Consider the following 24,004-nt stretch of genomic DNA (forward strand, 5'->3'; position numbering starts at 1 on the left):
GGGGTGGGGGGAGCTTGACCCCTTAGACTGCTGGCTCCATTTGGAACAGTGGCCCACCAACGAGGGATAACCTGGAACCAGGCCTCCATGGTGGCCCTGCCCGGGAAGGGCTGTGACTTGACACAATCTAACAGAGGACTCACCCCGGAGGTACTACCCACCAGCAGTCTTTGGGCAAGGCTGCTCTGCTCATACCTGCACCCCTTCTGCTGCCTTCATTGACTTGAAGGCCGCACAACAGGTGTGCCTGGATCACAACATCTGCCCTGTGTGGGTGCATTTGAGCAGAGAGGAGGTGGGGAGCAGTGGTCCCCTGCAAGCCCTTAATTTTTGGTCTCATCTATCAGTCACCTTTAATTTCAATCTCAGGAGACACTTCAGGTCATCTTCAGGTGGTGGTGTGTGTTCTGGGGGAGGCATCTAGACCTTTTTTTTTCCAAAGGGGATCAAAGCTGGCTGTGGAGGGTCTTGACGGCAGTCTCTGCTATCTGGCTCTTTGGGAAGGGAATCTTGGCAAAGATTGGGTTGCCTTCTTAGACACCGGTGGATATAATTTATACCTTTATATAATCATCTCACCTTTTGCCTGGATGGCTACCTGAAGATGAGCCTATATTTTTATGGAAAAGATCAAGGCTGGCTGGCTGGCAGAGTCGGTCGGCTCAACTGCTGGTTACAGAGGTGGTAATCTCTTTGGCGCCATCTAGTGTTCAATGATTCGACAGCAAGGAAACTGCTCACAGACAAGGAATTCGTTAGAATTTGGGCTTTGGCACAGCGGGCAGGCAGAGAATTAAACACTTTTTTTCCCACTCTCTGGAGATAATGTTGAAGCAGCAGCTATGGGGCTGGCATCAAGAAATACAGTAGCTGCTAAGGCTGTCTTGAAACACACAAGGGGCCGCTGTGGCCACATGTGTTGAGAGATGGTGACTGCCAGCAGAATGCTCAGCTTAGAGCAGTGGCTACTGGGGAACCACACTAGGGTCAAGAGTGTCTGGATACCAGGTGTGGTATGAACTTCACCTTGAGACTTGGAAACTGCTCAATGAGTGACAGGTTGGGAAGGGTGAGTTGGGTAACTGCTATGGTTAAACCCCCACCTGCAACAAACCAGCATGGGCCAAAATGTGCCACAAGGAGAGGAGGAGGACCCAGGGCAGTTCTGGTGTTTACTTCTCTTCTCCTCACCCTAAGTCAACTAGTGGTGAGTTCCCATTCTCTCTGACCTGCACACCCCCTTGGCTCAACTGCACTCCATATTTCTGATTTGTTAGAAGTGGCCCAAGCATCTAATGAGCCTCCCTTCAAACAGAGTTGGGAGAGACATCAAAGTTCAAAGTCACACAGATGGATAATAATAGTTAAGACTCTAGGTCAGCGGTTCTCAACCTTCCTGATACTGTGACCCTTTAATACAGTCCCTCATGTTGTGGTGACCCCCAACCATAGAATTATTGTTGCTACTTTATAACTAATTTTCCTACTGCTATGAAAATATCTGATGTGCAGGATACCTGATATGTGACCCCTGTGAAAAGATCATTTGACCCTCGGAGGGGTTGTGACCCACAGGTTGAAAACCACTGCTCTGTAGTATTTCTGAATGCATTAAGGATGTGTTCTCACAGCTCAGAGACAAGTTATCACTGTTACCTGTTGTTTGAATGTGGGAAGGGGAGGGAGTTGGGAACGGAACCAAACCAGAACTTGTCTTTGGGGCCTTATCCTTTTTTTTTTGTTTGTTTGTTTTTTGTTTTTTTGGAGACAGGGTTTCTCTGTGGCTTTGGAGCCTGCCCTGGAACTTGCTTTGTAAACTAGGCTGGCCTCGAACTCCCAGAGATTCACCTGCCTCTGCTTCCTGAGTGCTGGGATTAAAGGTGTGAGCCACCAATGCCCGGCTTCACTTGTACTTTGTGTCAAGCTCAGTGCTGAGTTTTTGGGAAGCCAGCTTCTGGAAATTGGGGCTTCCCCACCAAAGGCAGAAGGACCAAGGCCATGGGCGGCTTGCTTCCTGCTGCCACAAGCAGTTGAGCTGGGATGCTTCTTGCGGTTCACTCCAAGGGACATGATTTTCCAGGTTGCGGTGGCAGAGAAGAGAGACACAGCTTGGGGCGGGTCATGCAGGGATGCACAGCCCTTTGGAAAACGAAGAACTGGCAGGGTTCTGAGTTTGAGGAGCCACAGCCAGCCCACCACATAGGCCCAGTTCCCATGAAGGCTGTGACTGCTCAGACCTGGCCCAGCCTTGCCCAAGGGGGTGGGGCCCTATCTGGGAGGGAAGTATTTGTTGGGGAGTGTACTTAGTGGGGTGTGTGTGGGCTCTTTGTGCTGAGACGCTGCATTCCTGCTGGCTTGGCTTCCTGTTTCTAGATGCATTCCTGTCCTAGTCGCCAGGGAGACTGCTTGGAATCTGGGCCTCACATTTTCCAAATTCAGGGCGAGATCAGGCAAAGGGTCTCCCTTCTTCCCTACAGTTTCACCTTGGAGGGGGAAGCCACCTGGCTTGGCAAGCTCTTCTTGAACCTGGAGAAAGCAGGACTGCCTGGCCCAGCATCCTGTTTCCCTCGTTATATCTGAAGGCCGGGTATGGGGGTGGGGCAGCCAGCAGCCCTGGGAACTCAGGCTGCAGGAAAAGGACTTGGCTGAAACATCAAGGCCTGAAGATGGCAGAAAACTGCAATTCCGGCTCTCCTCTTGCATGTTGGGTGCCTCAGTTTCCTGACTTTATAGTACTGAACTTCCATTGTTGGTGACTGTCTGATGAAGGACCAGTGGAGAGCAGTTGAGGATGGGGTCTAGGAAAGAGGCCGGCAGCCTTCTCTAGCCTCTCCTCCCAAGTACACCCTTGTCTGCCTCTAGGGGATTTGAAGCCAGCTGTGATTTTCCAGCCCTTATTGGCTTCTGAGAAAGGCAGTGTCCAGAAGCCCCCAGCATCATCTGGTCACCTGGTGGTTGGCCATCAGCTGCTGCCTGGGCTTTGGGGTTGGGGTGGAATGGGACCAGGTCAAAGGTGATGGCTGCTAGGGTCAGCCTCCAGGCAGCTGCAGGCTCACCTATTGCCCACACCCTGCAGACCCAGTCCCCACACCCCTGCAACCTTGCAGTAGCACCCGGATAAGACAGACTCTTGAGCTGGTTAAGAGCTCATAAGTAGCTCTGAACTCAGAGCGCCTTGTAATGAGTGCTCTGTAAATTTTCCCAGGGCGCAGAACCCTTCCCCCTTTCTGACAGGCTGAGGGACCTGCCCTCAAGCCACACAGCTGGGAGGCCGGATGCAGTACTAGTCAGCTTTCTTCCCCCCCGCCAGCACAGTGGGGTTCCGTTTCCTTCCGTGCTGTTGTCAAGTGCAGCTCCCGCGCTAGCAGCTTTCAAGCTGCATCAGGAACGCAGCCGGCACGAGTGGGGGTGTTATCCCGCGCAGCCCTCGAGTGGGGACGCGCTCCTCCAGGAGCACTGGATTGGGGTCATTCTGCAGCCAGGGGTGCGGACACGATGGCGGGGGAAGGGAGTCCCTGGACTGAAGTTGTCCTGGTCAGCGCCCTCCACCTGCGTGCCGTGCCCCGCCCCGGCCCGCCCTCACGGGGCGTGTCCCGGAACCTCGCCCAACTGGGCGGGGACATCAGGCTGAGCCGCTCGGCGAAACTAGGGATTTGGGGACGCCCGGGATCGCTTGGGTGTTGCAGCGGTTGCCACGTCTAGTCGGGGACGAACCATGCTGAGCCGGCGCCGCGTCTTTGCGGTGGAACGACTTGGCAACCGGGGTGAGTCGCGTTGTCTCCCACCTTGGGGTCGCCTCCTGTTCTCTGGCCCCGCACGGGCGGTGCCCACCGGCCGCGCCCCCTCGCTTCCTTGCTTTGAGGGAGTCCAGTCAGTGAATAGGCTGGGGACAGTGCAGCTCCTCCTGGACTTTCAGGTTAATCACTCACTACCCTCATCCTACTGGTCCATGGGCTCCTTCCCCCCTAATTTCCAGTGTGCAGACTTCTCCTACCCGAGGTGGGGTGACTTCGATACGGTTGCCCCAACCAGCAATTCTGGAAGCCCTTCAGCGGGCACAAACCCATTTCCTGGGGAAGGTTGCATGGTATAGGCTTCCTCGTCCGCTTCCTGACCCACAGGGGACGGGCTGGCATCCTTTTCCCGCCAAAGCAGCCCTAACTTCTGCCGGATTCCAGGAGATCACCCAGACCACAGTGCGGCCAGGTATAAAGATGCTGATAAATAGGTGGCAGCCAGAAGAATGTGGAGGCTCATGTCTATAATCCTAGCACTTGGGGGGCCGAGGCAGGAGGAGGTTTTACGGCGGTTCGAGCTACAGAGTAAAACACTGTTTCAAAAACAAAACAAAAGTCGGCTTCCTTGTTTTCACTTATTTGTATCTTAAAAGTTTTTTTTTCTTAAAGAATTTGGACTTTTGTGTGTTTTACCTGCGTGGAATGGCCAGGGGGATCAGAAGAGGGAACCAGATCCCTTGGAACTGGAGTTGTGAAGGTCCATGTGGATGCTGGGAATCCAGCACCCGTCTTCGGAAAAGCAATGCCTTAAAATACTGAAGCAACGATCCAACCCTGTTTTTTCCTTTCTGTCACACGACCCTCCTTTCTAAAAAGACACAAGTCCCAAGTGATTATAGTTGCTGTCATTGTTGTTTTTGTTGTACAGTGTGGAGCCCAGTGCCTTGTGCATGCTTTGAAAGCTGTCAGTGTGTCACATCCTAGCCCTAGCTGCCGTCATTTTTATCATTGTCCCCATAAACTCCAGGAGACAACTCATCCTGCTTCCTGATGGGTTAAGCTCCAGATGGCACTGTCTGGCCCCCACCTTCACCTTGCTCTTTCTTCCTCTCATATCCAAGACATTTCAGGTAGATCCTAATTAAGGACCTATTAAGTCATCTGCATTGCTGATTGTCACAGCTTGCAAGAACTTTGCCTCCCAGATGCCCAAAGTGTTGGTTCCTGTCTGTTGACAACTCTTGTTGTAAGAACCCCACTCTTCCAAGCAGGGGTAGAGCCTTTTCCCAATGGGACTGTGGATGGTTTGTGTCCTTGCTCACCACTGGTACAGGACACACCTCAAGTCCTCAGAAAAATACTGCCAACTTCTAGGAATGCTGGGGGTGATGAGGGCAGCTTGCCCAGCTTAATACCGACTCTCCCTACAGATGGAGCCTTTGAAGACCTGGCACAAGGTTGTGTGGTGCCAGGAGTCATCTGCACCTACAGACGGATACCAGATAAAACCCACGGATGCTCACCGGACTTTGGGGAGGGACAGATGCCACTTCTGAAATTGGCTTCCCAGGACTCGGGCATGGAGATGGTGGTTGGGGATAGCCCTTTGGCTACCTTATCAGGACTTTCTCAAGATTCTCTGAACCTTGAGCCCATGGGGAGCCCTGAGCTGCCTTCTGCCCAGCTAGACAGGCTGCTGGCCCGAAGGAAGCTGGACCAGGTGCTGGAGAGGTCTCTAGAGTTTCCCAGCCTGTCTGGACAGCGGCGCCCCATGCAGCTGCTGAGCAAGCCTGTAGGTGGCGTTCCCATCTTTGCAGGGGAACTGGAGTCCACTGAGGCAGACACTGAGCTCGAGGCTGGGCTTGAAGAGGCAAAGGTGGTGAGTATGCATCTTGGCTGAAGACTGGGGTGGAGAATGCCCTGCTTTGGGGCTTGTGGGGACCCTCACCCCATCTCCCCTGGAGCTCTTTCGAGGTGGGGCATTCCTTGCCCTTAATTGATGGTTGTGTCACTGCTCCTTGCCTCACCCTGAACCCGGTGGTATGTAGCCACCCCCACAGAGGAAGCAGACAGGTATGGGTGCTATGCTCAACCGGGCACCAGGGAAGTCAGCCAAGTGTGTCTTTCTCAGCTTGCATGCCATCCCATTTTGTTGGTTCAGCATAGCCTGACCCCCAGAATGGGAGTCTTGGCTGATTCTAGAAGTCTTCCTGTTAACATGTCCCACAGGTGGGTGATATGGAGTCTGGAGCATTGACCTGCCTTCCAGGGCAGGGTTTACGTTACCTGGAACACCTGTGCCTTGTGCTGGAGCAGATGGCAAGGCTCCAGCAGCTGTACCTGCAGTTGCAGACCCAGAGACCATCTAGGGTGAGTGGTGGACAGGTGCAGGTGGCCAGGTCAGGTAGTGAGGGAGGCAGGGGAAAAGGTGGAACTCTGGGAAGCATGGACGCCTTTTGAACAGCCCCAGGTTTCTAATGAGTCTCGGATTGCCCCATCTCTCCCGTCCCAGGATCCCGAGGAGGAAGAATTGGCTCTGGCTCTGTCATCATCTTCACATACCCCGGACAATAGGGTGCAAGGGCACAGAGAGCAGCCAAATCGGACAAGGGACCCAGGTAAGGGGTAATGTGTCTTTCTCCACATTCTGCCTGCCCAGGGTCCCGCCGGCAGACCCGCTGAACTGTAGCTTAGCAGGATTGCTTCCTGTTTGTTTCTGGCCCCAGGTGATGTGGTTCTCTTTCTGAAGGTGCAGAGGCAGCTTCACTCCCAGAGGTGGGGGTGCCAGAGGCCTTGCTGGACTCAACCCACACCCTTCCATGCTCGCAGGGACACAAGGTAATGATGGCTATATTTGGAGCAGGAGGTAGAATGGCGCAGGGTAGATGAGCATGGGGATGGGTAAGTGCCCCAAATCAGAACTCTAGGGAAATGGCAGGGTTCCTGTTTGGAGCAGGTGACTTGCTCTGGCAGTGAAGTCCCTGGGAGCATTGTTAAGAATATATAGTGTTCAGATGCTTTGTATGATGACCTATTCTCTGTTCAGCAGGATCTCTCCCACTGGGACAAGGTCAAGGTGCTGCTCAACCGCATCCGTTGGAGGAGCCCTCGACTCCCTGAGCCTCCTGCTCCTCCTGATGGTTCTGGACCCAGGTGAGCCTTGTGCCTAGTCCAGGTTAAGGCAGTGGGGGAGAGTCTGATGGACCAGAATGTTGATGTTGTTCTGTCCTGACAGCTGTCATCTTAGTCCCTATGGAATTTGTGAGACAAAGTGTTGGAGAAGCTGCTCCAAATAACAAAAGTAGTTAAGATGCCCCATTTGACGGTAAGAAGACTGAAGACTAGATGAAGTTAGGGACATTGGCTTTCCCAAAGCCACAACCAGATTACAGGGCATCTTTTTTTTTTAATGGGGCATATCTTTATATTCACCTCCAAGCCCTCACTCCTTAACACTGAGATTAGGGGATGCTGAGGTAGGCACAGAGGTAAATTATTTTACTCTGTGAAGTGTGTCATGTCTGGAGGCTTGTTCTTTAGGCAGAACAAGTGCCACTTTGACAATCCTATCTTCTCCCCAGGAAGTAAGCAATGCTTGTAGTCCTGGATGCTTCTTCCTAGTCTAACTTCTGCTTTGCCTTTTTGTAGGATGGAGTTCAGGAACCTGTCTGAAAGGATTCAATGCCACTCCCACCGGAAGACCTTTATACCAACACTGGTGGTTAAGAAACCACGAGCAAAAAACCTTTCTGTATGACCTGTTGGCATGCCTGGTGACTTTGGGTGGAAGGGATTTGCCATGAAGCCCCATCACCTTTTGGCTTACTGCTGTGTCTCTGCACTGCCAGGAAAAGCTATCTGTGCTCACTCCACTTCAAGGTGAGGGCCAAGCCCTTCTCTAAGCAGCATGGGCAAGGAGCCCTGGTTCCCTGAGAGACCCTCAAGTGCAGTTCCGGTCAGCTTCCAGGGTTCTTCCTCCTTGTCAGAAATCTCTGGGCTCAGGCAGTGTGAATGGACTCATTTATAAGGTGCTCACAGAACATGCTTAGTAAGGTAATGTGCCAGCGTGTTGCAGGTGTGTGTTCATGCAATCTTTGTTGGACTACTGACTGCCTGGATTCAGTCATCTGATGGAATCATGCATCCAAAGGGTTGGTGCTTTGTAACTGTGGAAGGATGGCACTGATCTCCATTCCAGTATGGATTTCTAATTTCTTCCTCACACCCGAGACGGCAGCCCTGGGACAGAGAACGACACTGCCTTGGGGACTCAGCCTCTGAAAACTGAGTGGGCAATGTGGGAGAAGATAAAGCACAATGTAGAGAATAGCAAATAACTTTCAAGGTCAATTCTAAGTTGCTGTGTTCTCTCCTGGAATCTAGACCATGGCAACGTCTCTCAATTTGTGAGCCATAGCTTCCTACTGGGGATGATGCCTGCCTTACCTACCTCATGAGCTTGTTAGGAGGATAAAGTGACATTAAACTCTCTGTGTGTGCTGTGACTGTTAAATGAATAGAAACAGTGTGCTGCTGGAGGCAGACAGGAGTGGAATGATGGGAGGAAGGTCAGGGGTTAAGGGAGGGTGGCAACTGCTAGTTGGTGTGTAAATAATGAGATTTCCAGCAAGAGTTTGCTAAGTCATTTCATTGAGATGTAGCACATTTCATATTTGAGAAATTGGGCATAGATTTCTGATCCGATTGCCCCTTGCTGGTGGTGCTGTCAATAGAAGGACAGGAATAGGGATGTAGGTCATTGGCTAAAGTCAGACAGAAGAATGCCTGCTAGAAATAGCCCCCGAGTAGGCACGCTCCTCCTCCAGTTAATGGAGGCGCTGCTTCTTTTGTTGCTGTAGTTTGGGGGATTGGCAGAGTGCAGCAGGTGTGTGAGTAGTAGTCCCTTCCTTGTATTTGAGGGAGGGGTCCAGTTCCAGTCGCCTTGAATCCAGGAACCAATGTTCTGAAGCCTACTTTTCTAATGGGACACTAGAGCGAGGACACCACTGAGCTCGGCTTCCAAATGCATTATCAGATCTGGGAAGGCGCACTTCCGTTCCACAGTTGGAGCAGGATGGCTGGCTGGCGTGGGGGAAGGGAGAGGTCGATGGAGAAGAGGGAGGTACCATATCCGGGAGAGTGGCAGCTTCCGACCAGTGGTCGCTCTTCCGGAGAGGCGTTTCCGGTGGTGGTGGCAGCAGCGGCTGCGGTGGTTCCGGGTGTCTTTGTCCCCCTGGTGTCGTGGCCCTGGCCCGCAGGTGGGTTGGGGGCCTCCCGCTGAGCCTCAGCCTCTGCGTCTCTCTTGGGTGGTGAGGCTGCAGGGGTCCGATCGGCGGAGATGTGCCAGTCTCCGAAAGGGCCGAGCCCCCCTCCGGACTGCAAGCTCCGTCTCCCTGGCAACGGCCTGGGCCCTGGGGGCGGGCGGGAGGAGGAGAAACCACGCGCCGTGGTCCTCCCACGGTGGCCTCTCGGTGGCTCGGCCCGGAAGGCTCTGCGCAGGTGGCTGCGGAGGCCGGAGCCGAGGGTCGGGACCTAGGAGGAGGGAGCGGCTTGCAGGCCGCTTGGCGAAGGCCGGCTGGACAGCTCCCTTCCTACCAGCCGGTGGGAGAGGACGGGCGGGCTTCCGGGGAGAGGGCCCGCATCATCTCCCCGCTACTCGCACCTCCATTTTTTCCGGGCCCTGCGTGGAGTGTTTTGGCGGATGTGTTTGAATGAATGAATGTCATCGGAGCTCTTCCAGCCCCTCACTCCGCCAGCCTAAGGGTGCCAGTGGCATAGTGAAAGAGTGCTAAGTTGTTGGGAGACTTGGGTGTGAGTCCTGCTCTGTCACTACCTGGTTTTGTTGCCTTGGGCAAGTCTCCTGATCTCAAAGCTCCAGTGTCGTTGTCTGTAGACCAGCATGTCCCTAGCACCCACCATTATTGTGAGGTCAAACTGGAGTAGCGTAATTACCCATTTCATTTCCTCTACATCCTCCCCATTCCTCCATTTTAGGACTCACCTCCTCACCTTAAAAGCTTTACTTCATTAAGATTTTTCAGGTAATTGATGGAAACTTTCCATTTGAGCTGTTAACGTCTTAATTTTTTTTTTTGATTGAAGGTTTCCCAGGACCTTGAAAGGACAGCATTCCCAATGTCCCAGTTTAAGCGCCAGAGGATCAGCCCACTTCCAGGGGGACGAAACTTCTCAGGTGCTTACCTTCCTTATCCGGCTGTATTCTGGACTCAGTTTTCAAAAATATTGTTCTTGGGTGTTTTCCCTGAATGTCTGAGGAGCTGGTTGGAGCCACTTTGACCTTTAGGTTTACAGGATCCTCTGGCTGTCACTAATGCTTAGGGTGGTGAGGTGCAGTTTCTGGAGGTTGCTCTCTGTCTCCTAGGCTCGGCTTCAACATCTCTTTTGGGTCCTCCTCCTGGTTTGCTTACTCCTCCTGTAGCCACGGACCTGTCCCAAAATGCCAGGCACCTTCAGGTATGTTGGGTCCCCTTTCTAGAGTGAGTTTCTCCTTGGGGCCACCCTAGTGTGTTTGGCTATCTGGTGTGTGTTGCTTCTTGTGTTACAGTGGTCAGCATCTGTGGGTTTTTTTGTTTTGTTTTGTTTTTCCTGATAGTGAACCAGTGTTGGGGAACATAGACATCTTTTAGACTGGGGAGTTTTTAGTATCTGACCCCAGAGAGATCTCCTGGTGCCTTCTGGGATTAAAGAACTGGATATCCCAGAAGTATGAAGAATTAGCTTCTTTCCCTATGGGAAGTTTCCTGTAACACCATGAGCCAGGGCCCTTGTGCCTCGAGGCCCTAATGGCAGAGAACAGTTTTATTGCTGTGGCTCCCTGTGCTTTTGAACAACTGTCCTGTCTTGCAGGGCGGGGAGAAGCAGCGGGTCTTCACCGGCATTGTTACCAGCTTGCACGACTACTTCGGGGTGGTAGACGAAGAAGTCTTTTTTCAGCTAAGGTAGGCTTGAGGCTCGTCTCTTCTGGGAGTGTTTGTTGGATTCAGTTCTGTCTCCACGCTGGTGGGTCCCCTCTTTAGAGCCATTGCTTTGTTATTTTACGGCAAGGTGAGAAATCTCGATGGGAAGGGCTTCCTGGGGCAGTCAGGGTGGCTTGTCCCAGGGCCCTGCTGACGGGGCCTCCTGGTTTGTGTGCTGGCAGTGTGGTGAAGGGCCGCCTACCCCAGCTGGGTGAGAAGGTGCTGGTGAAGGCTGCATATAACCCAGGCCAGGCAGTCCCCTGGAATGCTGTCAAGGTGCAGACGCTCTCCAACCAGGTATTAACCTCTTTTGCATGTGCATTGAAAAGGGGCGGGAGACAAGGGAGTCCTGTACCCCGACTTTTGGGCATAATCCTGCCTTTTGTTGAGGGGACAGGATGGCTCCATGGTATCGAGGCTGGGATCCCCTAAACTTCTTGGCTATTTTCCTTTAGCCCTTGCTGAAGTCTCCAGCACCCCCCCTTCTGCATGTGGCAGCTCTGGGCCAGAAGCAGGGGATCCTGGGAGCTCAGCCCCAGTTGATCTTTCAGCCTCACCGAATTCCCCCGCTTTTCCCTCAGAAGCGTGAGTACAGGTGGCATGCATGCTGGGGTGTGGCTTTGTGGGATATTTTGGAAGAAAGGACTTGTTACTTTAACACAGATGCTCTCAGGACAGAAAGGGGTACTTCTGGACCCAGGAAGAGGAGGAGGAAGCTGCATGGGTTTTAGGGCTTTTGAGTCACCGGCCATTTCCTTTCTTCAGCTCTGAGTCTCTTCCAGACATCCCATACACTTCACCTGAGCCACCTGAACAGATTTCCTGCTCGGGGTCCTCACGGAAGACTGGACCAGAGCCGAAGGTAAGAGGATGATCAGGTGGGAGAGAGGTCCACCTTGACAGCTGTTGACACTAACATCCTTTATCTGTGCATAGACAGAGCCTAACAGTCCCTTTTCTTTGGAAGGCAGACACAATGGAACGTATACACACATGCAGCAACTTTATACACTACCTCAGCAAAGCTGAGTTTAGTGCAGTTTATATTCCAAATTGCCACTTTGTTTTCATTGTTTTGCTTGCCTGACTAGTGCTGGGATAATAGGGTATTTACCCACACCTGCCTGACTGAGATGCCTTATTTTGAAACAGGTCTTATGTAGCTCAGGCTGGTCTTGAACTCCTGATCCTCTTCCTTCTACATCCTATGTGCTGGCCTTGTAGGTGTGCACCACCTAGCTTGCTTATGCATTCATGTTTTAAAAGTATTTTTGGTTTGACATACTATGTGCGTGTGTTTTCTATGAATTTGTATGAAGATGTGGGCAGGTATATGTGGAGTAAGGAGCCTGGCCGTCAATGTACTCTGTTGGTTTTTGTTTGTGTTAGAGACCATCTCACTGGAGCTTGCCATTTTGGCTAGGCTGACTGACCAGCAAGGTCTAGCAATCCTCCTGTCTGCCCTTTCCAGTGCTGGAATTACAGGCTGTGTCACCACTACCCAGCTTTGACATGGGTGTTGGGGATCCTCATATATAGCAAGCAACTTTACCCACTGATCCATTGCCTTGGCTCCAGATACTTAAAAAAATAATTTCCCTTTTGTTTCCAGTCTTTAACATAGAGATGCAAGAATTGTTACAAGAAAATAGAAACATCAAAGAAAGGAATGTTGCAGAATGTTTTAGTTCCTAATTTAAACATGGCTTCTTTGAAGTATATTTTGTGTAACAGTGTTACAATATACAGGCTGCAGCATATTCCGAAGTTCAGGCTTTGTCCTGGGTGTATAGCTTTCTTGGCCTTATGGTGGAACAAGCGCTGATGATTCAGGCACTTGAGATGTCCTGTGGTCCCTTTTACCATCTGCAAGTTTGGGGAGTTTCCAGGAGCATGCTCAGTGTGTCTTAAGTTCACATCGCCTTTGTGTTTTACTGTCCTTGAGAGTTTTTGCTCAGCTTCCTTTTTTTTTTTTTTTTTTTTGGTTTTTCGAGACAGGGTTTCTCTGTATTGATTTGGAGGCTGTCCTAGAACTCAATCTGTAGACCAGGCTGGCCTCGAACTCAGAGATCTACCTGCCTCTGCCTCCTGAGTGCTGGGATTAAAGGTATGCGCCACCGCCACCACTACCTGGAATTTGACTATTCATTTTTGATCTCATGGCATCCTGTCCTCAGTAAGATCACTGTAGAAAGTTCCCTCATGCTGTGATTTTCTTTGAAATACGGTAGTACAGGAAGGGTACCACCCTGTCCCTCTCATGCTGGTAAGAGCTGAAAAGCAGTCAGAGTGGCAAACACCTGGAATAAACATGGCATAGCTGAGGACACGGGAGGTGATGTAGCCAGTCCCTGCGGAAGCCAGCATTTGTTCTCTGGGAAAAGCTGCTCTGGAGTCTATACAGCGTTGTCTAGGATTGTTCTCCACATCATCTTCTCTACTGAAACCCTTTGTTCCCTTCTCCATCACGTACAACTATATCGCTTGTCTAGTGCATCTTCCTGGTCTTCAGTTTGCAAGGACCTTCCCCTTCGCCATTCTGTGAGCTCATGAAAGCCTTTAGTACAGAATGGTAGTGTGGACTCTGAGGGTTTGTGTGACCTGGTTGGAAACCAATGACTGTGGGCTTGCTGCTTTCAGTTTAAATTCCAGCTGTGTGCTGGCGATTGCATTTGACTGCCAGGCCCTGGTGCACCACCTGCAGGGCATTTCTTTGGCTAAGGTGCTTCAGGGTTGCAGATTTTGGAGAAGGAGGTGTCTTCCTGGGAGGGGACTCCACCGCCTGTCAGAAGTGAGAATGTGCCAAGTAGAAAGAGGGGCATCAGGAATTAGTCACTGAGGAAAACGGCCAATTTATAAAGGATCTGACCATATGGGTGGTTTGCCCAGAAGCCTGGCTTTATGTTAAACTCCCAGCTCTGGGATACAGGGAATAATGTTGCCATTGGACTGTTCTCATGAGCAGCTGAGGGCCAGACAGGCCAGGATTCTGCAGCTTCCGCTACTAATGTGTTTCCTGCTGGCTCTGCAGTCACAGATGGTTAGGAGTGCAAGGCCAGCCCCAGCTACATAAAACCTTGTCTCAGAACCAAAGAAAAGTACATTAGTAGCACTGAGGTACAGGTCTAGCCTTCTTTGAAGCCTCCCTGTTGTTGACAGGGAGATATTAGAGAGTTTGAAGTGATCTTTGCATGGGAAAATGGTTCCTGTTTCACCTTCCCTGGACTCCTTCTAGTTTCTGCACACAAGTGCATGGTCTGTGATTTTCACCTCGGAGTTCAAGGTGTTTGTATGTGTGTGTCTAGCTATTTTCCCATATTGTAGCATGATCTTTTTTTTTTTTTCCTTTGGTTTTTTTGAGACAGGGTTTCTCTGCGGCTTTGGAGGCTGTCCTGGAACTAGCTCTTCTAGACCAGGCTGGTCTCGAACTCACAGAGATCTGCCTGCCTCTGCCTCCCAAGTGCTGGGATTAAAGGTGTGCACCACCAACGCCCGGCTTAGCATGATCTTCTTTAAAGTTAGTTCTTTCACACTTCACATAGCTAAAATGCATATTGATCACATCCATTAGCCGCTCCCTGCCCTGAACCCTAACTTCCCATTTTTTTTAGACTATCCTAAATTTCTTCTGGCAGTTTCATATATGCATACAATGTATCACAAGCATACTACTTACCAGTGTGAGACTATCCACTAGAGCATGGGCAACCTACTGGGGAGCTTCACCCCCATAGAAAAATAACTGTCTATCCCGATTCTACTTTTATAGCTTTCTTTGGCTTATTACATTACTTAGGATTGCTTACGTGCTGTGGGTGGATTGTTTACTTGAACAAGTGTAGCTTACTAGTGCCTGCAGCACTGAGATCTAGGACTCTTGAAGCAGCATTTTTGTGACCGCCTTAGTGACTGAATCATTATTGTAGCCACTAAATTCAGTTGTCAGTGGGAATGCATGTACTCCATGATATTTTTGTATAACATTGCACCCTTCCCCCCAAATTTTCTTGGGATAGTATTTTAAGGATGGAATTACTGGAGCAAAAGGTGGGTTTTCCCTCTTCTTTTTATGCAATTAAAAATACTTATTTTTATTATAAAAAATTAGAGTTAGGTGTCATAGTGCCACCTTTAATATCAACACTTGGGAGGCAGAGACAAGTGAATCTCTGTGAATTTGAGGCCATCCTGACCTACAAAGTAAGTTTCAGGACAGCCAGGACTAAACAGAAACCCTGTGTTGACAAACCAAAATAAAATAAAATATTATTTTAAGTCAGGTATGGTGGTACATACATTTATTCCCAACATCTAGGAGGCACAGGTAAGAGAACTGATGGCCATGAGTTCAAGGCTAGCCTGGGCTACCTATCAAGTTTGAAACCAGCCTGGGCTACAGAGTAGGAGACTGTCTTAAAAATCCTAAAACATGGTCTGGAGAGATTGCTCAGCAGGGAAACCCACCTGTCACCAAACTTGATGACCTGAATTTGATCCTTGGGACCCAAATAGTTGAAGGAGAGAAACAGTTCTAACATGTGTATTGTGGCATGCTTGTGTGTGCACATGCATAAAATGTAGTAAGAACCCTAAAACACAGAGCCTATAGGTGCTCAACAGGTAAGGGTTCTGGAGCATGCCTCTAGCCCCAGTATTTAAACTGTTAAAATTTTTCCATTTATTTATTCGTTTTGAGTTTTTATGTGTGGAGATCAGACAACTTGCAGAGATTGGGTCTTTCCTCCCACCCTGGGGGTTCTGGGATCAAATTTAGGTCACCAAGCTCCTCGGCAAGTGTCCTTCTCCTTGGTTTTCTTTTCATTATTTTAAAGCTGTTTTTTTTTCATACCTATTTTTAGTGTCTCTAGTAATGTGTCACATATTTGCTAGCATGGCTTCTTGTATGCATGTGCTGGACTTGCTCAACTTCAATGTTCTGCCACTGAGCTATACACTACTTGTATCCATTTCTATTTTTGCTAGTCCACCTCCCCCCCTCCAGACAGGGTTTCTCTGTGTAGCTCTGGCTGTCCCAGAACTCACTCACTCTATAGACCAGGCTGGTTATATTTACTTCTTAACCTTGAGGAGTCAGGTATTTTCTAGTTCTTTATGTAATTGAATACATGTGTAACAAAACGGTTTCTTGTTTCTGGTGATGGATCAACCTCCAGCGATGACTATGACTCGAAGAAACGCAAACAGCGGGCTGGTGGAGAGCCTTGGGGTGCTAAGAAACCTCGGCATGAGCTGCCTCCTTACCGAGTTCATCTCACTGCTTATACTGTGGACAGGTGAGCGAAGGCTGGGGAAGGGCCTTAGAGTTGCACAAGCCATGGCTTCAGCGTAAATGAGGTGTGGTCTACTAGGGTGCATGAGAATATGTGTAGTCCAGTGGTCTCTTCAAAAACTAACCAACCAACCAGCCAACCCATGGGAAACTGCCACACATGGCTTGCTGCTTGCCTTTCACTTCATGTATCTCTGAGAAGGTTCTGGGTTAATGCATATTAGTCAGTCTTGTTCCTGTGTGTCTGCACATTTGCTCATGTGTGTAGGTGCACATACATGTTTGGGTGCATGGATGGAGGCCAGAGGACCACTTCAGATGTCATTTCTCAGGTGCTATCTAGCTTTTGTTTTGGACACAGGGCCACTGGCTTGGGACTTTCCTGGCAGGCTCAGTTGTCCAGGAGCTGCCTGTTTCCCCTGGCACTGCAGATGTGAGCCGCCATGCCACCACTTTTGTTTTTGTTCTTTTTGAATTAAAGGCACATAGCACCATTCATGGCCTGGTTTTCAACTTCCATAGCTACCGTCACTTCTCTTTCAGAGGCTATGTCCACTTACACTGTCACCAGTGGGGCACAAAGCCCTTGTTTCCTGTGCCTTTCGCCAACACTGTTTTCATATACTTTTTCTTTCTTTCTTTTTTTGCTTGCTTGTTTGATTTTTTTTTTTTGTTTGTTTGTTTTTGAAGACAGGGTTTCTCTGTGTAACAACATTGACTGTCCTGGAACTCTTTCTGTAGAACAGGCTGGCCTTGAACTCAGAGACCTGCCTGCTTCTGCCTCCTAAGAGCTGGGATTAAGGCTGTGTGCCACCACAGCCCAGTCTTCGTAATAATATCCTTATAATTTCAGTGATAAAAATGCTGTTCTGATATGCATTTCTTTCTTTTTCCCTCAAGACAGAGTTTCTCTGTGTAGCCCTGGCTATTCTGGAACTCTCTTTGTAGACCAAGCTGGCCTCGAGCTCACAGAGATCCACCTGTCTCTGCCTCCCAAGTGCTGGGATTAAAGGCATGCACCACCACCACTTGACTTTGATTTGCATTTCTAATTAGAAAAGAGTTTGACACTCTTTAAAAAAATGTTTTACATTTATTACTTTTTGTGTATGTGTTCATTGTGTGGCTTCTTTATAGAGGTCAGAGGGTTGAGGGGCTGAGCTCAGGTGGCAGATTTTGTGTCTTTCCCTGTCCAGTTGTCTTGCAGGACCCTCTTCATAGGCTTTTATGTTGCATGGGTTTATTTTCCTGGGACAGACTTGTCATGTCAGGTTTCACAGTTTTCTCCTAGGCAGGTGAGCTTTTTATTACTGATTAGTGAATTGTTTATTAAGACCATTACCATGTCTTAATAACTGAGCGATGGCCCAGTGGTTAAGAGTCTATACTCATCTCACAGAGGACATGAGTTTAGCTCCCAGTACCCATGTGAGTGCTTGTATGCTTGTACCTCCAGCTCTAGAAGACTCTACTCTGATGCCTCTGGCCTCTGTGGGAGCCTAAGCAGATGTGTACATACCTATACATAGATATACATAATTAAAATAAAACCTTACAAAATAAAAGACCATGACCATCTCTGTATCATGCAGTGCGATTTTTTTTTTCCTTTCCCAGTTTGACTTCTCTGCTATAGGAAGTTCATGAATCAGGTGGTCATACAGGGTCCATTCTTACCCCTTGGGAGCTGTCTTATTAGGGTCTTCATTTATCAAACAGAATAAAATGCTATTGTAGTCTTTTGCAGTTTTGTTCGATTGTCCGTTCATTCATTCATTCATTCATTCATTCATTGTGTCGATGTACGATGGAGTGGCATACATGCCTGCCAGTGCACACGTGTGAATCAGGATAACTTTGTGAAGTCGGTTCTCTCCGTCCACCTTCCCGTGGCTTTCAAGGAAGAACAGGCTTGCACAGCACATGCCTTTACCCACCCTAAACCATCCTGCTGGCCTTGCAGTTTTGTTAATTTAAAAAAAAATGTTTATGTGTATGAGTGTTTTGCCTACATGTATGTAAGTGTACCACATATGTCCTTGGTGCTCATGGAAGTCAGGAGGGGTCAGATCCCCTGGAATTGGAGTTACAGTTGTGAGCTTCCCTCTAGGTTTTGGGAGCCAAACCTACTGTACGAACAGCAGGTGCACCTAACCTGAGCTGTCTCTCTTTGATGTTTGCTCAGTGGATTCCCTTGCTATCTTCCTGCAGTCCTGTCTGTGACTTCCTAGAACTCCAGCGACGTTACCGCAGCCTCCTGGTCCCCTCGGATTTTCTTTCCGTTCACTTGAGTTGGCTGTCAGCCTTCCCTCTGAGCCAGCCCTTTTCCCTCCACCACCCAAGTCGGATTCAGGTCTCTTCAGAGAAGGAGGCAGCTCCAGACACTGGTGCTGAGCCCAGCCCTGTGGACAGTGACCCCACTTACAGTTCCAAGGTCAGTTGCCTGTGCTCCTGTGACCGTCCCCTTGCTGGGACAGAGTGTGGCTAAGCACCTTGTCCTCTGCATAGGTGCTGCTGCTCTCCTCCCCGGGCCTGGAGGAGTTCTATCGTTGCTGCATGCTGTTTGTGGATGACATGGCTGAGCCCCGGGAGACGCCAGAGCATCCTCTGAAGCAGCTAAAGGTAAGAACCGGCTTACATGAGGCAGGATGTGCTGGCTGGTCAGTCTCCACGTTTTTAGCAGCTAGGCTTCTGAGCATTAACATGGAAACTCGGTGTTTCAGAGCTGAAGGGCCCCTCACTTTACACAGGATCATTCAGAGATGCTCCCTCTGAAGAGAAGGGAGGTGGCTGGTTTGAGTGAATGGCTTTAGAGCCCCAGGTGGTGGCCTTAACTTCTCCTTGCTGTCTAAATTCCTGATGGGCAGTAGCCATGCCTCACTATGGGAGACCCAGGCCATTCTCGTTATCCCCAATCTCTCTGCAGTTTTTGCTGGGCCGGAAAGAAGAAGAGGCAGTGCTGGTTGGGGGTGAGTGGTCTCCTTCCCTGGATGGCCTCGACCCCCAGGCAGACCCGCAGGTGCTGGTGCGCACAGCCATCCGCTGTGCACAAGCCCAGACTGGCATTGACTTGAGCACCTGCACCAAATGGTGAGTGGCCTTCCCCTTGTGGCCAGCTCGCTGTGGGGTGTCAGGAGTCTGGCTTCTGCCCTCTGGGTTCTCTCCTGCCAAAGCTCATGCCTGCCTACCCCTAACTTCTCATAGACGACTGAGTGCCCAAGGCTGAGAGTGCTGAGGGCAGCTCACCCCCAAGCCACGCCCAGTACTCCTGAATGCCTAGTGCTCCTATGTGCTGTCTGCTTACCTCGCCTCCCTGTTGCCTAACCACTAAGGCTTGGCATGTGGTTTTATGTTTGTACTCATGGCTTGGCATGCAGCATGTGCGCATGGAGTGCTGATTGGAACAGAGGTATTTGTCTGTGAGTGGGACCCCGTGAATGTCACAGTTGGGGACTTTTTCTTTTGCTGTGAACAGGTGGCGATTTGCAGAGTTTCAGTACTTACAGCCGGGACCACCCCGGCGGTTACACACAGTAGTGGTGTACCTGCCAGACGTGTGGAGCATCATGCCCACTTTGGAGGAATGGGAGGCACTGTGCCAGCAGAAAGCCACAGAGGCAGTGACCCAACCCCAGGAGACATTGGGGGTAAGGCTGGGCCTTAGGGAAATTCAGGAAGCTGGGCATGGTGGTATAAGCCTCTAACTCTAGCACTGGGGAGGTGGAGGCAGGGAGATCCAGAGGACAAAGTTGTTCTCATCTTTATAGTGAATTTGAGGTTAGCCTTAGCTACATGAGCTATCTCAAAAGTAGGCGCCTTGATCTCAGGGTCCAGAAGTTCACACCTGAGCTATTGTCACAGGAAACAGAGCCCACTGAACAGGCCCCTGATGCATCAGAGCAAGCAGACACTTCTAAACAGAACATAGAGACTTCAGAGGCCACCGCACAACAAGACGTGGACACTGATGTCCCAGAGGCTCCTCCACCTCCTCTAGAGCCTGCTGTGATGGCACGTCCTGGCTGTGTCAACCTGTCTCTCCATGGGATTCTGGAGGATCGGAGGCCAAAAGAAAGGATCTCTTTCGAGGCAAGTGCAGGAGAGGCCATGAGTGTGATGACAGGGTCACGCATCCTCGTCCTTTCCCTGACGCCATGGTCCCTGCACCTCTTCCAACAGGTAATGGTGCTGGCCGAGCTGTTTCTAGAAATGCTGCAGAGGGACTTTGGCTATAGGATTTATAAGATGCTGCTGAGCCTTCCAGAAAAAGTTGTATCTCCCCCTGAACCTGAGAAGGAGGAGGCAACCAAGGAGGATGTGGTCAAAGAGGAGGTGGCGAAGGCGTCCAAGGACGAGGTACAGAATGAGGGCACAGCTGCCGAGTCAGACAACCCCCTGGTGAGTACCGTTCTCAGCCTTGGGTGGCCTGAGGCCCACACATTACAAGGCTTAGTGTGACTTGGCCCCTCGTGTGTCAGGCATCATTCTGGGCACTGCTCACTTCCAGTTGCTTTGCTCCTTTATGTTACCCATTCTTTGAAAGTTGGGGATGGGTTGAGGCTCAGAAAGGTGAAACCCTGCATGTGGCCACAGAGCTAGGAAGTGGTGGCATAACCAGAGTGAGGGAAGTGGCCCAGAAGAGGGAGGGAAGTGTGGCTGATAAGCCATGGCAGCATAGAAATGCCAGCCAGACTGCTTAGGGTTGGCTGATTAGGTGGACAAACTGGTCTTTAACCATCTCTAAAATGTAGCTTGGCTTCTTATCCAGATAATTGCTTCCAGAACAAAGGCTGACTGCTGAGAAATGCCCCAGGGATCTAGATGTGCCCCTGAGATCTGAATCCTGCCATGGTTCAGTACCCATGAGCACATGGTGGATCACACAGCACCCAGCATACAGTTGATGCCTGAGTGTTAGCAACTGCTGCTGTTAGCATCACAAGATTCCTGCCTCTCCCTCATCACCTTGGTCTGCTTCTCTAGAAGGAGGATGGGCTTCTGCCCAAACGGCCCTCTTCAGGGGGAGAAGAGGAGGAAAAGCCCCGGGGTGAGGCAGCTGATGACCTCTGTGAGATGGCCTTGGACCCAGACCTGCTGCTTCTGAGGGATGATGGAGAGGAGGAGTTTGGTGTGTCTGGGGGCAGTGGCTCTCTGGGGCTGGCTGTGGTAGTTCCCTTTTAGGCAGTGGTTCTCAGGCCTCCTAATGCTACGATCCTTTAATACAGTTCCTCATGTTGTGGTGACCCCCCAACCATAAAATTATTTTCATTGCTACTTCATAACTAGTTTTGCTACTGTTATGAATCGTAAATATCTGTGTTTTCCAATGGTCTTAGGCGACCTCTGTGAAAGGGTCGTTCAACCCTCCAAAGGGGTTGCGACCCACAGGTTGAGAACCACTGCTCTTAGGAGTGTAGACCATCATCCTTGCTACATGTTGAGCTTGGGATTTCTGTAGCAGGAGCAAAGCTGGAGGAAACGGAGGTTCGCTCTGTGGCCTCAAACCAGTCAGAGATGGAATATTCATCTCTTCAGGACATGGTGAGACCCCATCTCCTTCCGTGCCTTGTGCTGGCAAGTCTGGCTCTTGTTGGGTGAGGGATGCCTACCAGTGACCTCTTCCCTAAACAAGAGACCAACTGTGGGTCTTGACTCAGGGGAGGGCACTTCACTCTCTCTGTCAGGGTGGGTCACAGAGGGGTCTGATCAGGGAACATACCATCTTCTGGGAATGTGCCCACAGCCCTGGTCTCTATTATGAGGTCTACCTGTTGCTGCCAGCCTAGCTCCTGGCTATGAGAGGCTGTGTATGTACCGTGCCTGTAGCCTTGAGAACTGTCTGTAAAGCCTGTTTCTCTGCTTTCTTTGCAGCCTAAAGAGCTGGATCCCTCAGCTGTGCTGCCCCTGGACTGCCTTCTGGCTTTTGTGTTTTTTGATGCCAACTGGTGTGGCTACTTGCACCGGCGAGACTTGGAGCGGGCCCTCCTCACACTGGGGATCCGGCTCAGTGCTGAGCAGGTAGTTACTGACCCACCTGTCCTGGAGGGCCTTTCCAGAGCTCTTGCTGGCTTCTGGTCTCCCTGAGGCAAGTGTGTGGCCAGTAGGTGACCTGCTGTGTTTTCTGTAGGCCAAGCAGCTGGTTAGTAGGGTGGTAACACAGAGCATCTGCCAGTACCGGAGTCTTCAGTATAGCCGCACTGATGCGCTGGATGACGGGCTTCCGGAAGAGGTGCTCTTTGGTATGTCTTGGGCTCTGTGGCCTGTAGGGAGTCCATGGTGGGCTACTCTCTCCTAAGATCATGGATGTCTCCTCTAGGAAACCTAGATCTACTGCCCCCTTCGGGGAAGAACACAAAGCCAGGGGCTGCCCCCACCGAGCACAAAGGCCTGGTGCCACACAATGGCAGTCTCATCAACGTGGGGAGTCTGCTACAGCGTGCAGAGCAGCAAGACAGCGGCCGCCTATACCTGGAGAACAAGATTCACACACTGGAACTGAAGCTTGGTGAGTGCAGGGCAGGTGGCACAGGGACTGAGGGGACGCCACCCCTTAGGCCTCCGGCTTTTGTTTCACGCTCCAGTCAACTGAGCAGACCCTTTCGGCCATGGCCTCCCTTACCTTTCAGAGGAGAGCCATAACCGTTTCTCAGCCACTGAAGTGACGAATAAGACACTGGCGGCAGAGATGCAGGAGTTGCGGACCCGGCTGGTGGAGGCAGAGGAGACAGCCCGGACAGCGGAACGACAGAAGAACCAGCTTCAGCGGCAGCTGCAGGACTTCCGCAGGCGCCTGACCCCACTGCACCTTGAGATGCAGCGGATGGTTGAAAAGGTAGGATGGCTGAACCAGTTCCTTTTGGTTCAGAGCAGAGCTAGCTTCTGTGTGGAGAGGCCTGGGAGGTAGCTGGTCCTTCCTCGCCGTGGTGGCCCCTCATCCACTGGGACGTTAGGAGACTCTGTACTCTACTGACAGGATGTGGGGAGAAGCCTCATCCTCACCGTTGTTACATCCTCACAGGCTGACAGCTGGGTAGAGAAAGAGGAGCCAGCACCTAGCAACTGAGTGGCTGTCTAGTGAGGTCTGCGATGGAGCCTGATGACATTAGAGCCTTTTTGGTACCAGAAAGCAGCTGGAGCAGGGCCTGGGAGCCACAGCAGAGGTGGCTGAGTTCTGTGCTCGGCCTCTGCAGGGGTGATCAAGCTATCAGAATGGGGTTTGTGCTATGTGGATGGATGTGTAAGAAACCCCAGTTCCAGCTACAACTAAATACAACATCTTTTGCACCCCTAGAATGTCATTTTGCCCTCAACCTTGGAAATTTCTCCCAGGGCCCTTGTAGTCTTGTGCTGTCTCCTGTCCTCGTCCACTTTAGAGCAAGACAGGAGGAAAAGGCTTTTCCAGCCCGGAATAAGGTCTGATGCCAACAAATGCAAGGAACGGGTGTAGAGCCTGGCACAGCCAAGAATGTCCTCCTTCTAGACAGCACGAGTCCTGTAGGTGCCAGTATCCGTTAGGTGGTGGAGCCCATGCTAGGAACCACTTGGTGTTGGGTCAAGGGTGCCAATAGAACACTGTGTTCCAGCCACCCCCAACTTGCCAGAAGAACCAGCACTTCTTTCTCTAGCTCTTGTGTTCAGAATGTGGTATTGGCTCTGGCCCAGCCCTCTTCCGTTTCCCATAATTCTTGCCTCTTTCCATAATCCGTGGTTTCAGTTTGACTTTGTATATAAAGTTGTTTGTTGGTTTTTTTTTTTTTTTTGGCTTTTTGTTTTTTAAATAAACCAAAGTCAAAAACAAACCAAGTGTGTCCTTGTAACTCTCCTCTTTTTCCAAGCTGCCTGTGTTCTCCCTGCTTGCCAACCCTCAGTTCTCTCCAGAAGGCTCCAGAAGGCTCTAGAAGGCAGGCAGGCAGTGAGCTGCCACAGGCTGTGATTGAGTGAAGGCCTTCTGCCAAGTTGGCAGGGCTCTGGCAAAGCTGTGGTGACTCCTCCAAGATATC

The 24,004-nt window shown here is 50.6% G+C and overlaps 2 protein-coding genes across 9 annotated transcripts; both read left to right on the plus strand.

The window, feature by feature from the left end:
* Position 1: 1 nt before the first annotated feature.
* Positions 2-9,877, plus strand: CUNH8orf58 (chromosome unknown C8orf58 homolog). Of its 7 annotated transcripts, XR_005873402.1 has the most exons (8): positions 2-3,764; positions 5,168-5,616; positions 5,967-6,107; positions 6,250-6,355; positions 6,464-6,575; positions 6,784-6,890; positions 7,386-7,616; positions 9,840-9,877. XR_005873402.1 is itself a non-coding variant. In XM_040736601.1 (7 exons), exons 2-7 carry the CDS (start codon positions 5,281-5,283, stop codon positions 7,538-7,540), a joined length of 957 nt encoding a protein of 318 aa, XP_040592535.1. In that variant the 5' UTR covers positions 2-3,764; positions 4,122-5,280; the 3' UTR covers positions 7,541-8,228. The 7 variants fall into 7 exon arrangements, 6 of the variants coding, with proteins under 6 accessions (XP_040592535.1, XP_021083374.1, XP_021083375.1 ...); XM_040736601.1 differs by lacking the exon at positions 9,840-9,877 and having other exon boundaries at positions 4,122-5,616; positions 7,386-8,228; XM_021227715.2 differs by lacking the exon at positions 9,840-9,877 and having other exon boundaries at positions 7,386-8,228.
* On the plus strand, positions 8,950-23,803 carry Ccar2 (cell cycle and apoptosis regulator 2). 2 transcript variants are annotated; one of them, XM_005071011.4, is made up of 21 exons: positions 8,950-8,995; positions 9,840-9,930; positions 10,120-10,211; positions 10,605-10,696; positions 10,897-11,011; positions 11,170-11,299; positions 11,480-11,576; positions 15,889-16,008; positions 18,216-18,438; positions 18,513-18,626; positions 18,931-19,094; positions 19,480-19,651; positions 19,866-20,093; positions 20,184-20,402; positions 20,988-21,132; positions 21,463-21,545; positions 21,876-22,022; positions 22,132-22,243; positions 22,321-22,509; positions 22,631-22,836; positions 23,023-23,803. In XM_005071011.4, the coding sequence occupies exons 2-21, from the start codon at positions 9,873-9,875 to the stop codon at positions 23,065-23,067; spliced, it is 2,751 nt and encodes a 916-aa protein (XP_005071068.1). In that variant the 5' UTR covers positions 8,950-8,995; positions 9,840-9,872; the 3' UTR covers positions 23,068-23,803. The 2 variants fall into 2 exon arrangements, with proteins under 2 accessions (XP_005071068.1, XP_012969501.1); XM_013114047.3 differs by having other exon boundaries at positions 21,466-21,545.
* Positions 23,804-24,004: the final 201 nt, after the last annotated feature.

Source organism: Mesocricetus auratus, unplaced genomic scaffold, assembly GCF_017639785.1.
Source record: "Mesocricetus auratus isolate SY011 unplaced genomic scaffold, BCM_Maur_2.0 Super-Scaffold_2245, whole genome shotgun sequence".
Taxonomy (NCBI): Eukaryota; Metazoa; Chordata; class Mammalia; order Rodentia; family Cricetidae; genus Mesocricetus; species Mesocricetus auratus.

Excerpts from the sequence above, each read along its gene's own strand:
- CUNH8orf58 (XM_021227715.2), top strand. The coding sequence starts at position 3,716 with ATGCTGAGCCGGCGCCGCGTCTTTGCGGTGGAACGACTTGGCAACCGG. Across the intron at positions 6,108-6,249 it reads AGACCCAGAGACCATCTAGG|GATCCCGAGGAGGAAGAATT; the intron begins GTGAGTGGTGGA and ends CTCCCGTCCCAG. Across the intron at positions 6,356-6,463 it reads AAATCGGACAAGGGACCCAG|GTGATGTGGTTCTCTTTCTG; the intron begins GTAAGGGGTAAT and ends TTCTGGCCCCAG.
- Ccar2 (XM_005071011.4), top strand. The coding sequence starts at position 9,873 with ATGTCCCAGTTTAAGCGCCAGAGGATCAGCCCACTTCCAGGGGGACGA. Across the intron at positions 9,931-10,119 it reads AGGGGGACGAAACTTCTCAG|GCTCGGCTTCAACATCTCTT; the intron begins GTGCTTACCTTC and ends TCTGTCTCCTAG. Across the intron at positions 22,244-22,320 it reads TCCGGAAGAGGTGCTCTTTG|GAAACCTAGATCTACTGCCC; the intron begins GTATGTCTTGGG and ends TGTCTCCTCTAG.